At 36.6% G+C, this 15,685-nt stretch overlaps 1 protein-coding gene across 4 annotated transcripts in view; it reads left to right on the forward strand.

Moving 5' to 3' along the window:
* The window catches only part of CERKL (CERK like autophagy regulator), a 160,359-nt gene that overhangs the window by 41,070 nt on the left and 103,604 nt on the right, over positions 1-15,685 (forward strand). For 3 of the 4 annotated variants that reach the window (XR_011377582.1, XM_070045943.1, XM_060302185.1), the window contains exon 2: positions 2,811-3,053. The exons of the other annotated variant lie outside the window; for it this stretch is intronic. Coding sequence is in view for 2 of the 3 variants with exons in the window: in XM_070045943.1 (XP_069902044.1) it covers positions 2,811-3,053 (243 nt within the window). In the remaining variant the exon portion in view is untranslated. The remainder of the gene's footprint in view (positions 1-2,810; positions 3,054-15,685) is intronic. 4 annotated transcript variants of the gene reach the window in all.

Genomic DNA, 15,685 nt, shown 5'->3' on the forward strand with positions numbered 1-15,685 from the left:
CTTTCTGAGGAAATGACAGGCCTGAAAATTTGCCTGTGGGTTCACCCTATCCCACTGCCATAAGCACCGAGAGAAGAACTTGTCTTTGTTTCTTTTTCAGTGGTACATGTGCTTTGGGAGCAATTGGGCTGTTTGCTGAATGGTTGGGAAAGGCCCCCAAACTCCCTGAGAATGCAGAGAAAGAACTTAAATCACCTGAAAATTTTTGCTCCAGTCTGAGAATATCTTTATGCCTGCTTAAGGCCTAAGAAAGCTGAGAGAGGGCCTCTGCTTCCTGGGGCTATTTTAGCGCTGGTACCATTTCTACATCTGTTTCTATTGATTTCTTTGTCTCTTATCTTGGCTGGTATTTTTCTGCCTTTTTACATGTGTAGTGATTTGTGATTGAATGAGAGCAATTGTGAATTTTACCATTTAGAGTTGCTAAATATTTTCGTATTCCTGTAAATGCTTTTCTTTTTTTCTTTTTTAACATCTTTATTAGAGTATAATGGTGTGTCAGTTTCTGCTTTATAACAAAGTGAATCAGTTATACATACACATATGTCCCCATATCTCTTCCCTCTTGCATCTCCCTCCGTCCCTATCCCATCCCTCTAGGTGGTCACAAAGCACCGAGCTGATCTCCCTGTGCTATGCGGCTGCTTCCCACTAGCTATCTGTCTTACGTTTGGTAGTGTATATATGTCCATGCCGCTCTCTCACTTTGTCACAGCTTAACTTCCCCCTCCCCATATCCTCAAGTCCATTCTCTAGTAGGTCTGCATCTTTATTCCCGTCTTGCCCCTCGGTTTTTCTGACCATTTTCTACTTTTTTTTTTTTTTTAGATTCCATATATATGTATTAGCATACAGTATTTGTTTTTCTCTTTCTGACTTACTTCACTCTGTATGACAGACTCTAGGTCCATCCACCTCACTACAAATAACTCAGTTTCGTTCCTTTTTATGGATGAGTAATATTCCATTGTATATATGTGCCACATCTTCTTTATCCATTCATCTGTTGATGGACACTTAGGTTGCTTCCATGTCCTGCAACTGACAAAGGATTAATCTCCAAAACATACAAGCAACTCATGCAGCTCAATATCAAAAAAACAAACAACCCAATCCAAAAATGGGCAGAAGACCTAAACAGACATTTCTCCAAAGAAAATATACAGATTGCCAACAAACACATGAAAGAATGCTCAACATCATTAATCATTAGAGAAATGCAAATCAAAACTACAATGAGATATCATCTGACACCGGTCAGAATGGCCATCATCAAAAAATCTACAAACAGTAAATGCTGGAGAGGGTGGGGAGAAAAGGGAACCCTCTTGCACTGTTGGTGGGAATGTAAATTGATGCAGCCACTATGGAGAACAGTATGGAGATTCCTTAAGAAACTAAAAATAGAACTACCATATGACCCAGCAATCCCACTACTGGGCATATACCCTGAGAAAACCATAATTCAAAAAGAGTCATGTACCAAAATGTTCATTGCAGCTCCAGTAAATACTCTTGAGCTTTGTTCTAGGATGTTAAGTTACTTGGAAACACTTGAATCCTTTTGAGGGTTGCTCTTAAGCTTTGTTAGGTGGAATCAGAGCAGCCTTTGGTCAGCTCACTAACGAGACAATACTTTTTTAAGTGCTCTCCCCAGAGTCCCACGAATTGCATTATTTTTCCACTTTGGCTGGTGGAAACACCTGTGTGATCTCTGAGTGTTGTTCTCTCTAATCCTTTGGGTAATTCTTTCCCTGGCCTCACACATATACAGATCCATGCTCAGCTGAAGATTCAGGGGGAAGATCTATAGAGTTCTCTTTCTTTTTATAATAATTTTCCAAGTGAACTCTAAGTCATCTTGGCTTTCCTGGCTCCTCAGTCCTCCTCAACTCAGGGAGACAGCCAGACTCCACCAGGGTTCCGCTCCCTGTGGCCTGGGACAGTCGGCTTGTAATCATATGGCTTCTTTGTTTTCCCCCTCTCAGGAATCACTGTCCCGTGCTACCTAATGTCCCATGTCTGAAACTGATGTTTCCTTTCTCTGGTGTGCTCTTTTAGTCGTTTCAGGCAGAAGGTAAAAGCATTCCCTGTGATTCCATGTGGGCCAGAGTGGAAGTTTTGAAAGTACTATTTTTAAAGTATAAAACACTTCTACTTTGAGAGTCAGTTGAAAAAGTCCATTATCACAACAACAGGTGTTTTCTGACCTGTGTTTAAACATAACCAGTAAAATTTCATGCCACTATAAAATAAAGTCTGACTATAGTAAGATTCAGGTGCATCTTTCTTTTTAGAATAGCAGGCATTCATAATGCTTTCTGCTCACAGTAATCTTGCTCTGTTTCCTTTTTGCATATGTGTTACTTTCCCTAGAATGTAAATTTTCTTTCCTTTACATGTTGCCTTCAACAACCTGTCATAAACTCACTTCTGTTAGTGAATTCTCTTCTTTCCGTTACTTTACTCTGTCCTTGTAAGTACCAGGAAGCCTCTTGCATGATACTCACTTATTATTATTGAAATGTTGCTTTGTTTATGTTCCTGGAATTCTTCATACATTGAATATTCTCAGATTCTGAATGTCCTAGGCCTTGTGTGGCAGGGACTCCCTTCCACTTCTTCTATTTATGGGAAAATAGACCCAATTTTTCTTTTTTTATCCCCACCCATCTCATACAGGACTTGACATAAAGCATAATCAGTAAAATAACAGATGATAACGATTTTGTGGGTTTTCACTATTTATTATTCATACATATAAGATATAGACACAGTGGTTTTGATTAGAAAATTTAATTTCTTTTCAGGTGATTCCAAGTATAATTTTCTACATAAAGAAGAATTTATTGAACTCAAAGACATATTCTCTGTCAAACTGAAACGGCGTTATTCAGTTAAACAGCAGAGAAGTGGTACTTTATTAGGAATCACACTCTTCATATGTTTGAAAAAGGAACAAAATAAATTAAAGGATTCTACACTTGATCTTATTAATTTAAGTGAAGACCACTGTGACGTATGGTTTAGACAGTTCAAGAAAATTTTGGCAGGTAAGTACTCCTTGTGGAGATTTTTAATGAGTCTAGTTTCCTTGACGTAGGTTATTAATCTAAACATGACACTGTATTTATCAGTACAGTAACCCTTGATTATGTTGAGGTCATTTGCTTCTGTTGTTAGTTTGTTAGGTGTTTTTATCATGAAAGGTGTTGAATTTGGTCACATGCTTTTTCTACATCAATTGAAATAATCATATGGCTTTTTCCTTTCATTCTATTAATGTGGTGTATTACATTGATTGATTTTCATATGTTGAACCATCCTTGCATTCCAGGAATAAATCCCACATGGTCATGGTATATAATTCTTTTAATATTTTACTGAATTTGGTTTGCTAGTATTTTGTTGAGGATTTTAACATTGATATTTGTGAGAAATATCTGTGTGTAGTTTTCTTTTCTGCTTTTATTATCTTTTTTCTGACTTTGCTATCAAGGTGATGCTGACCTTATAGAATGACTTAGGAAGTAACTGTTGAATGACCGCTTCCTTAAAGAAACTTTGATCATCTGAAATAAAACAATTCTTAAATATTTTTTTCACTTGTTATTTTTCTATTAATGTTTCTTTTGAGCTTATATTGGAATTTGCTTTTCTTCCACCTACACATTGATGGCAAGTGCATATATGTACTGGATGGCTTGAGAATAACAGTTTTTTTTAAATTGGAGTATAGTTGATTTACAATATTGTGTTAGTTTCAGGTGTACAGCAGTGTGATTTGGTTATACATATATATATGTGTGTGTGTGTGTGTGTGTGTATGTGTATATATGTATATTCCTTTTTTTCTATTCTTTTCTGTTACAGTTTATTACAAGATACTGAATACAGTTCCCTGTGTTATACAGTAAATTCTTGTTGTTTATCTGTTTTATATATGGTAGCGTGCATCTGTTAATCCCATACTCCCAATTTATCCCTCCCCCCCTTCCCCTTTGGTAACCATAAGTTTGTTTTCTATGTCTGTGAGTTTGGGTTTTTTAAATAAGTTCATCTGTACTATTTTTTAGATTCCACATAAAAGTGATATCATAATATTTATCTTTCTCTGTCTGACTTACTTCACTTAGTATGATAATCTCTACATACATGTTGCTGAAAATGGCATTATTTCATTCTTTTTTATGGCTGACTAATATTCCATTGTGTGTGTGTGTGTGTGTGTGTGTGTGTGTGTGTGTATCACATCTTCTTTATCCATTCATCTGTGGATGGACACTTAGGGTGCTTCCATGTCCTGGCTATTGTAAAAAGTGCCTCCATGAATATTGGGGTGCATGTATCTTTTTGAATTAAAGTTTTCATCTTTTCCAAGTATATGCTCAGGAGTGGCATTGCTGGATCAGACAGTAACTATTTTTAGTTTTTTGAGGACCCTCCACACTGTTCTCCATAGTGGCTGCACCAATTTACATTCCCACCAACAGTGCAAGAGGGTTCCCTTTTCTCCACATCCTCTCCAGCATTTATTATTTGTAGACTTTTTGATGATGGCCATTCTGACTGGTGTGGGGTGATACCTCATTGTAGTTTTGATTTGCCATTCTCTAATAATTAGTGATGGTGAGCATCTTTTCATGTGCCTGTTGTCCATCTGCATGTCTTCTTTGGAGAAATGTCTGTTTAGGTCTTCTGTCCATTTTTGGATTGGGTTGTTTGTTTTTTGAAATTGAGTTGTATGCACTGTTTGTATATTTTGGAAATTAAGCCCTTGTCAGTCACATCATTTGCAATTCTCTCCCAGTCTATAGGTTGTCTTTTGTTTTTGTTTATGGTTTCCTTTGCTCTACAAATCTTATAAGTTTGATTTATAGGTCCCATTTGTTTATTTTTGCTTTTATTTACATTGCCTTGGGAGACTGACCTAAGAAAACATCAGTGCTATTTATGTCAGCAAATGTTTTGCCTATGTTCTCTTCTAGGAGTTTCATGGTGTCATGTCTCATATTTAAGTCTTTAAGCCATTTGAGTTTATATTTTGTGTATGGTGTGAGAGAGTGTTCTAACTTCATTGATGTACACATGGCTGTCCAGTGAGGATAACAGTTTTTTGAAGATAATATTTAAATTGTCTATATTTCAGGGTAGATTTTTCTGAAGGTAATATCCAGAGAAAAGAGAGCATTTACTAGAATATTATCTCCTTTTGAATTCAGTTGTATCTAAAATTTCTGAATGGCATTTATATTTTACATTTTAAATAAAGTGCATGAATAGACATATAAAGCAAATTGGATTTCTAAAGGTATCTAGGTAAAGTATAATCAAACTGAGTTTTAGGACTTTTTTCTTCTCATAAACTTGTAAGTCTTGCTTTCTTTTTTTTCGTTTTTTGTTTTGGCCATTTCTTCCTGTTTGCCAGATTGATCAAGGTAGAGGCAGCTGGTGTAGTTGATGCACAGCTTGGGGTAAGATGACTCAGGACAGAGATGGGTGCCAGACAAAGAGCAGGCACATGGCGAGGTTAGAAATTTTCAGGCCAGGAATCATTGACCAAGAAGACTGAGGACCCAAGTTGGTCAAGGGCAGCCAACTGATACGATTTTATGCACAAAAGATGAGGTGAAGGGAAATATTAGAGCTAGGAGAACTGTTACTAAGTGGTCCCTTCAAGGAGACCTGATTGTTTTAAGAAGACAGGAAGCTACAGAGGCTGTAGTTTGGTTCATCTCTCTGGAAACATACAGGAAAAAAAAAAAATATATATATATATATATATATATAAAAGTATTCCACTTTAATGGTGAGTCTTTTACAGTGTTCTTATTTTAAATTCATTTGAGAAGAGATAAAAGAAGTTAAAATGAAAATGAAAACTGAATTGAATAAATTTCCTTAGATGGGCAGGTATTCGTGGGACTTGAATGGTCTATAAAATAAGAATGTGTCATTTGATTAGGAGAGGCAAAGCTCTTCCTTGCATTGACGGTCTGAGGAAGTCTCCCCAGGGGCTTATGAAGGGCTGGCTGAGTGATGTGAGAGACAACTTCCGCAATATATCTCACCCATAAGACCAAAAGCAAGTAAGCAGAGGGTATCACAAGAAAGCCCAGTTCCGTAAAAGCAATTTTATTGGAGTAGAGCAACTTGTCCAAACACACACACACCACAAAAATACTGTCCACATATTTTTTCAGTTTAATGAATGACGTTTTGGTTTGATCCAGGATTAAAATCTAGGCAATTATAGAGATGAATAAAGTACATATTTTTTAAGCTATCGTCCTTTGGGAATGTTACTTTTTGTACCTTTGATTTTGATAACAGTTGGAGGTAGTGAAATATATGAGGTCATATTCTCTGCCATGGTCCTGGAGGACAGAGCGATTTTGCTGATTAAAAGCAAATAGATTGACTTGAAATCAACCAATGCAAACAAACAAAACAGGTTTGAAATCATCTAATAAAAATGAAGGAACCGAATCAGGATGGTCTGAATGAATGGCTGTTCCATTTCTGCCTCTCAGTAGACTCAGTAGGTCCTATAGGAGGAGCCAACTCCTCAACCCCATGCCTCACAAAGGCAGTTCTGGGTCAGTTTCATCGTACGCAAATGCACGCTCAAGCTCCAAAGATCTCTGCCAAATGCTGCATAATACTGACACTTCCTTTCTTAAGTTTGTAATCTTAGAGCGTTTTTGTTCATATTTCTTTTACTTTCAAAGCTAGGTAATCCAGGTGTTTATTAAAATGCCTATTGTCTGAGAGTCAAATACAATTGGCTCGAGGCTCTTTCCATAAATAGAGGTGGCCTGTGTCTTTCCCACTCTTTTTGGGATGAAGTTGATTATTTACTTCTTCCTGGTCCTCTTTTGTTCTTATTTCCACAGAGTCGGGTCTCTTTGTGGATTATCTTTGTATCTCACATCCATTGTCCCTATTCTGTACCGTATATACTGCATCAGGTTTGGCAGATAGTGATTGCTGGTTTCCAAAAAAATTTTTTTACAGTCCCCAACCAAGGAATTAGTGTTTGCAATAGACCTGACGTAAGTTCAGGGGATGAGAGAAGTTTACATCACAAAACTATAAATGCCCTACATTTGAATTTTAGACATTACTTTTTTTTTTTTTTTTTGGCGGTACGCGGGCCTCTCACTGTTGTGGCCTCTCCCGTTACGGAGCACAGGTTCCGGACGTGCAGGCTCAGCGGCCATGGCTCATGGGCCTAGCCACTCCGCGGCATGTGGGATCCTACCGGACCGGGGCACGAACCCGTGTCCCCTGCATCGGCAGGTGGACTCTCAACCACTGCGCCACCAGGGAAGCCCTAGACATTACTATTTTAAGTCCAAAGATCTTGCTTTAACTGGTTCTGTGGCAAAACAGTGAATTAAAAAAATATATATTTTTTCATTGATTTTGAATATTGTCTTTAATCAGCAAATGGATTTTTTTCCTGTAAGCTTTTACATCTTTTTCTCCTTTATTCTTCTATTAAGACAAACATGAAGAAGGTATTAAAAGCCTCAACTAGTTGGTCTTTTAGTGAGATTAGTCTAACAATTATAATTTTAGAATATTTGGATATTAAATTTTCAAATATGCACATTTATATTTTGAACTGGAGCAATGAATAAGATTTGATGAATTTTTGAGGAAAGACCAAATTGGCAGTACTAAAAGGAGGATGAAGCCAACTCTCAAATATTGATACTTGAAGTTTCAAGACATTGACAAAGAGTAGCCAGATTAAAAAGGGTTTATGAGTATAAAAAAGGAGTCTTAGAACTGTTTCTATATTTATTTGGAAAAAAATTAACTCCTTTTACATTCCAATTTTTAATAACACAGTTGAGCACAGTATCTTTTTTATTCTTAGTAATAGAAAAGTCACCATAACTTTATTGACTAATAGTCAATATAAGTTAATTCATCCAACACACATTTTGGATCAGGCACTGTGTTAAGTGCTGGAAATACAAAAAAGAATGAAATGTAATCCTGTATAGAGCACTCTTGCCCTAGGAGACAGACAAGAAAACTCGTATTATAAATGTGTTAAGGGCCACAATGAAGATATGAAAAATTCAGTAGGGAACATCACCATTGATCATTGAATCAGAAATTTAAATCTTAAAAAATTAAGGCTGAAATGTAGTCACTGATAAGCCTAATATGTAGTCGTTGTGGTGAAAGTCATTTAACGTAGTCTTTTCTGCTTTTTTTTATACCTGTGATGCAAAGATAAACATGCACAACCTTTAACTATAGCATGTGTGTACACTAGATGCATTAACTTTTATTCAATTAGGGTGTGTGATCCAGTCTCTGCATATTTGAGTTTCCTGGAAATGGTGAATTGCAAGCTTCTCTGCACCCTCAACCAACCTTTTCTCTAGGTACTATAATCTATACTTTAAAGCATATTCATAGGCTTTCTGACAGGTATCCCATATAGGGGGACAAAACAAAGTATCCCTAAGGTGACATTTAGGGCCACTCAAAACTGAAAGATTTTCAGGAGTTGAACTGGTTGATCTTCAGTGGAGGACTTAGGGGAATGGTGTGGAAATGAAGAAAAAGATTTTAGGGCTTCCCTCGTGGCACAGTGGTTGAGAGTCCGCCTGCCGATGCAGGGGACACGGGTTCGTGCCCCGGTCCGGGAAGATCCCACATGCCATGGAGCGGCTGGGCCCGTGAGCCATGGCCACTGAGCCCGTGCGTCCGGAGCCTGTGCTCCGCAACGGGAGAGGCCGCAACAGTGAGAGGCCCGCATACTGCAAAAAAAAAAAAAAAAAAAAAGATTAAAAAAAAATCTAAAGCCTTATGCCCAAGTAACTTGGAGAGTGGTAAAGTCATAAACAGAGTGAAATCCGGACACTGGTTGATTTGAAGGAAAGATGTTCTGTTGCAGACACATTTGGCATATGTAACATCTGTTGGAGATGTGCAGCAGGCTGGCAGTTTGAGAGGAGTGCATGAAGAGGTGAAGAAGAGCTGATGTGATGGGAATAGATGAAAGACTGCAAGGAAGTAGTATACTTCCTTCCTAGTTAAAAAAAAAAGCAAAGGGCTAAATACAGAATCTTGGGGGGATACTCATACATTAAAATAGGCAGAGGAGACAAAAGCCAGAACTAAAATAGAAGGAATGGTAAAAAGAAAAAAAAAAAATGAAGAACCCTTTTATCATAAGACCATTGAATTTTGTGATTATATTTTGGTTTTTCTAATTTATTTGTAATATTTAATTGTTACCCAGAGACAACTGACAAAGGTATTTTTAGCCCATATTTGACTGAGTTAGTTCTGTTATCATATTTTTCTGTTTCATTTTTAAATGCTAACTTCACGAACCATTTTGATTAAACACACTTTGTCCTTGTAATATAATTTGCTCTTAGCTTCAGTTGAACAGCCTCCAGGTTTTCAGTTCTGAAAAACAAAGAAAATAGAAAAATTACTTAAATAAATATTTGGCTTTTATTCCTAAGAAGAGCAAGTTTTCCTAGTTTCCCAAAGACGTCGAATCTGATTGCCATGTGATAATAATGATGGTTTTCATAGGATCCTTTCCTCAATAGTAAAAACCAGGGCTTCTAAACAATATTTTGTTTAATATTCATGTTGTCTTATGTAAGAAATTCATGGTGAAATATGTTTTGGGGTTTTTAAAAATCCAAACTGTATCGTGATTTATATTATCATGAACCAGGTAGAGTTTTTCTTAGGAGGAGAACATAATGATGTGAAGTTTTACTAGGATGTGCTGCCAGATGATGTACTTATAAGGAGAAATAAACTGGAAATCAACAGTATAATGGTTATCTTAAGATGAGCGTTTGTTATATATCAAAAGTATGATAGCTTCAGAAATTTCATTGTACAGTATTTGAGTTAGCAACACCTGTCTCCCTAGGGACAAATTATTTTCTGCAAGGACATTTTGTCTGAAGTATGGGTAGTTTTTCCTTTGAAGCACCAAAAAAATGATTCAAGACTTTGGTTGATGAGCATTTGAGTTGGACGTTAAAATATGAATGTCACTTAAACATTTAAAAAAATTTTTTAATTAAAAAAATTTTATTGAAATATGGTAAATTTACAATGTTGTGTTAGGTTCAGGTATACATCAAAGCGGTTCAGTTTTATATATATTCTTTTTAAAATTTCTGTTACATTACATGTTATTACAAGATATTTAGTATAGTTCCCTGTGTAATACAGTAGGTCCTTGTTGGTTATCTATTTTATATATACTAGTGTGCATACTTTAATCCCCAAATCCTAATTTACCCCCTCTTTAGTAACCATAAGTTTGTTTTCTATGTTTGTAAGTCTATTTATGTTTTGTGAATAAGTTCATTTGCATATATTTTTTTAGATTCCACAAATAAGTGATATCATGATATTTGTCTTTTTCTGTCTGGCTTACTTCACTGAGTATGATAATCTCTAGGTCCATCCATATTACTGCAAAGAGCATTATTTCATTCTTTTTTTATGGCTGAGTAATATTCCATTGTGTGTGTGTATGTATGTGTGTGTATATATATATATATATATATATATATATATATACACCACTTCTTCTTTATCCATTCATCTGTTGATGGACGTTGAGGTTGCTTCCATGTCTTGACTATTGTAAATATTACTGCTATGAGCATTGGGGTGCATGTATCTTTTCAGATAATGGTTTTCTCCAGATATATGCCCAGGAGTGAAATTGGAGGATCATATGGTAGCTCTGTTTTTAGTTTTTTCAAGAACCTCCATACTGTTCTCCACAGTAGTTTACATTTGCACCAACAGTGTGGGAGGGTTCCTTTTTCTCCACACCCTCTCCAGGATTTATTGTTTGTAGACTTTTTAAAAAAAATGTTTATTTATTTTATTAGAAATCCATTTTATACACATCAGTGTATACATGTCAATCCCAATCTCCCAATTCATCCCACAACCACCACCCTCACCCCCCGCCACTTTCCCCCCTTGGTGTCCATATGTTTGTCTTCTACTTCTGTGTCTTAATTTCTGCTCTGCAAACCGGTTCATCTGTACCATTTTCTGTGTTCCATATATATGCGTTAATATATGATATTTCTTTTTCTCTTTCTGACATACTTCACTATGTATGACAGTTTCTAGATGCATCCACATCTCTACAAATGACCCAAGTTCGTTCCTTTTCATGGCTGAGTAATATTCCATTGTATATATGTACCACATCTTCTTTATGCATTTGTCTGTCGATGGTCATTTAGGTTGTTTCCATGACCTGGCTGTTGTAAATAGTGCTTCAATGAACATTGGGGTGCAAGTGTCTTTTACTGTTTTTTTAAATACCTTGTTTTTACCTTAATTTTTTTTAACATTTTTATTGGAATATAATTGCTTTACAATGGTGTGTTAGTTTCTGTTTTATAACAAAGTGAATCAGTTATACATATATCCCCATATCTTTTCCCTCTTGCATCTCCTTCCCTCCCACCCTCCCAATCCCACCCTTCTAGCTGATCACAAAGCACTGAGCTGATCTCCCTGTGCTATGTGACTGCTTCCCACTAGCTATCTATTTTACATTTGGTAGTGTATATATGTCCATGCCACTCTCTCACTTTGTCCCAGCTTACCTTTCCCCCTCCCTGTGTCCTCAAGTCCATTCTCTAGTAGGTCTGCATCTTTATTCCCGTCCTGCTTCTAGATTCTTCATGACCATTTTTTTTTTTTTTTTAGATTCCATATATATGTGTTAGCATACGGTATTTGTTTTTCTCTTTCTGACTTACTTCACTCGGTATGACAGACTCTAGGTCCATCCACCTCACTACAGATAACTCAGTTTCGTATCATTTATAGCTGAGTAATATTCCATTGTATATATGTGCCACATCTTCTTTATCCATTCATCTGTCAATGGACACTTAGGTTGCTTCCATGTCCTGGCTATTGTAAATAGAGCTGCAATGAACATTGTGGTACATGACTCTTTTTGAATTATGGTTTTCTCAGGGTATATGCCCAGTAGTGGGAATGCTGGGTCATATGGTAGTTCTATTTTCAGTTTTTTTTTTTTTTTTTTTTTTGTGGTACGCAGGCCTCTCACTGTTCTGGCCTCTCCCGTTGCAGAGCATAGGCTCTGGGCGTGCAGGCTCAGTGGCCATGGCTCACGGGCCCAGCCGCTCTGTGGCATGTGGGATCCTCCCGGACCAGGGCACGAACCCATGTCCCCTGCATCGGCAGGCGGACTCTCAACCACTGTGCCACCAGGGAAGCCCTATTTTTAGTTTTTTAAGGAACCTCCATACTGTTCTCCATAGTGGCTGTATCAATTTACATTCCCACCAACAGTGCGAGACGACGGTTCCCTTTTCTCCACACTCTCTCCAGCATTTATTGTTTGTAAATTTTTTGATCATAGCCATTCTGACCAGTGTGAGATGATACCGCATTGTAGTTTTGATTTGCATTTCCCTAATGCTTCATGATGTTGAGCATTCTTTCATGTGTTTGTTGGCAATCTGTATATATTCTTTGGAGAAATGTCTATTTAGGTCTTCTGCCCATTTTTGGATTGGGTGGTTGGTTTTTTGATACTGAGCTTCATGAGCTGCTTGTAAATTTTTGAGATAAATCCTTTGTCAGTTGCTTCATTTGCAAATATTTTCTCCCATTCTGAGGGTTGTCTTTTGGTCTTGTTTATGATTTCCTTTGCTGTGAAAAAGCTTTAGATTCATTAGGTCCCATTTGTTCCTTTTTTTTTTTATTTCCATTTTTCTAGGAGGTGGGACAAAAAGGATCTTGCTGTGATTTATGTCATAGAGTTCTGCCTATGTTTTCCTCTAAGAGTTTGACAGTGTCTGCCTTACGTTTAGGTTCTTAATCCATTTTGAGTTTATTTTTGAGTATGGTGTTGGGGAGTGTTCTAATTTCATTCTTTTACATGTAGCTGTCCAGTTTTCCCAGCACCAATTATTGAAGAGGCTGTCTTTTCTCCACTGTATATTCTTGCCTCCTTTATCAAAGATAAGGTGACCATAGGTGCGTGGGTTTATCTCTGGGTTTTCTGTCCTATTCCATTGATCTGTATTTGTTTTTGTGCCAGTACCATACTGTCTTGATTACTGTAGCTTTGTAGTATAGTCTGAAGTCTGGGAGCCTGATTCCTCCAGCTCCATTTTTCTTTCTCAAGATTGCTTTGGCTATTCAGTGTCTTTTGTGTTTCCATACAAATTGTGAAATTTTTTTCCCTAGTTCTGTGAAAAATGCCAGTGGTAGTTTGGTAGGGATTGCATTGAATCTGTAGATTGCTTTGGGTAGTAGAGTCATTTTCACAATGTTGACTCTTCCAATCCAAGAACATGGTATATCACTCCATCTGTTTGTGTCATCTTTAATTTCATTCATCAGTGTCTTATAGTTTTCTGCATACAGGTCTTTTGTCTCCTTAGGTAGGTTTATTTCTAGGTATTTTATTCTTTTTGTTGCAGTGGTAAATGGGAGTGTTTTCTTAATTTCACTTTCAGATTTTTCATCATTAGTGTATAGGAATGCCAGAGATTTCTGTGCATTAATTTTGTATCCTGCAACCTTACCAAATTCATTGATTAGCTCTAGTAGTTTTCTGGTAGCATCTTTAGGATTCTCTATGTATAGTATCATGTCAGCTGCAAACAGTGACAGCTTGACTTCTTCTTTTCCAGTTTGGATTCCTTTTACTTCTTTTCTTCTCTGATTGCTGTGGCTAAAACTTCCAAAAGTATGTTGAATTATAGTGGTGAGAGCGGGTACCTTGTCTTGTTCCTGATCTTAGTGGAAATGGTTTCAGTGTTTCATCATTGAGGATGATGTTGACTGTAGGTTTGTCATATATGGCCTTTATTATGTTGAGGTAAGGTCCCTCTGTGCCTACTTTCTGCAGGGTTTTTATCATAAATGGGTGTGGAATTTTGTCAAAAGCGTTCTCTGCATCTATTGAGATAATCATATGGTTTTTCTCCTTCTATTTGTTTATATGCTTTATTACATTGATTGATTTGCATATATTGAAGAATCCTTGGATTCCTGGAAGAAACCCCACTTGGTCATGGTGTATGATCCTTTTAATGTGCTATTGAATTCTGTTTGCTAGTATTTTGTTGAGGATTTTTGCATCTATGTTTATCAGTGTTATTGGTCTGTAGTTTTCGTTCTTTGTGACATTGTTGTCTGATTTTCGTATCAGGGTGATGGTGGCCTCATAGAATGAGTTTGGGAGTGTTCTTCCCTCTGCTATATTTTGGAAGATTTTGAGAAGGATAGGTGTTAGCTCTTCTCTAAATGTTTGATAGAATTCACCTGTGAAGGCATCTGGTCCTGAGCTTTTGTTTTTTGGAAGATTTTTAATCACAGTTTCAATTTCAGTGCTTGTGATTGGTCTGTTCATATTTTCTATTTCTTCTTGATTCAGTCTCGGAAGGTTGTGCATTTCTGAGAATTTGTCCATTTTATTGGCATAGAGTTGCTTGTAGTAATCTCTCATGATCTTTTGTATTTCTGCAGTGTCAGTTGTTACTTCCCCTTTTTCATTTCTAATTCTACTGATTTGAGTCTTCTTCCTTTTTTTCTTGTTGAGTCTGGCTAATGGTTTATCAATTTTCTTTATCTTCTCAACGAACCAGCTTTTAGTTTTATTGAGCTTTGCTATCATTTCCTTCATTTCTTTTTCATTCTGATCTGTTCTTTATGATTTCTTTCCTTCTGCTAACTTTGGAGTTTTTTGTTCTTCTTTCTCTAATTGCTTTAGGTGTAAGGTTATGTTGTTTATTTGAGATGTTTCTTGTTTCTTAAGGTAGGATTGTATTGCTATAAACTGCCCTCTTAGAACTGCTTTTGCTGCATCACATAGGCTTTGGGTCGTCGTGTTTTCATTGTCATTTGTTTCTACGTATTCTTTGATTTCCTCTTAGATTTCTTCAGTGATCTCTTGGTTATTAAGCAGTGTATTGTTTAGCCTCCATGTGTTTGTATTTTTTACAGATTTTTTTTCCCTGTAATTGATATGTAGTCTCATAGCGTTGTGGTCAGAAAAGATACTTGACATGATTTCAATTTTCTTAAATTTACCAAGGCTTGATTTGTGACCCAAGATATGATCTCTCGCGTGGAATGTTTCATGAGCACTTGAGAAGAAAGTGTATTCTGTTTTTTCTGGATGGAATGTCCTGTAAATATCAATTAAGTCCATCTTGTTCAATGTATCATTTAAAGCTTGTGTTTCCTTATTTATTTTCATTTTGGATGATCTGTCCATTGGTGACAGTGTGGTGTTAAAGTCCCCTACTATGATTGTGTTACTGTTGATTTCCCTTTTTATGACTGTTAGTATTTGCCTTATGTTTTGAGGTGCTCCTATGTTGGGTGCATAAATATTTACAATTGTTATATCTTCTTCTTGCATTGATCCCTTGATCATTATGTAGTGTCCTTCTTTGTCTCTTGTAATAGCCTTTGTTTTAAAGTGTAGTTTGTCTGATATGAGAATTGCTACTCCAGCTTTCTTAAATTTCCATTTGCATGGAATATCTTTTTCCATCCCCTCACTTTCAGTCTGTATGTGTCCCTAGGTCTGAAGTGGGTCTCTTGTAGACAGCATATATACCTGTTTTTGTATCCATTGGATACCCATTTTGTA

Source organism: Globicephala melas, chromosome 7 (genome assembly GCF_963455315.2).
Source record: "Globicephala melas chromosome 7, mGloMel1.2, whole genome shotgun sequence".
NCBI lineage: Eukaryota > Metazoa > Chordata > Mammalia > Artiodactyla > Delphinidae > Globicephala > Globicephala melas.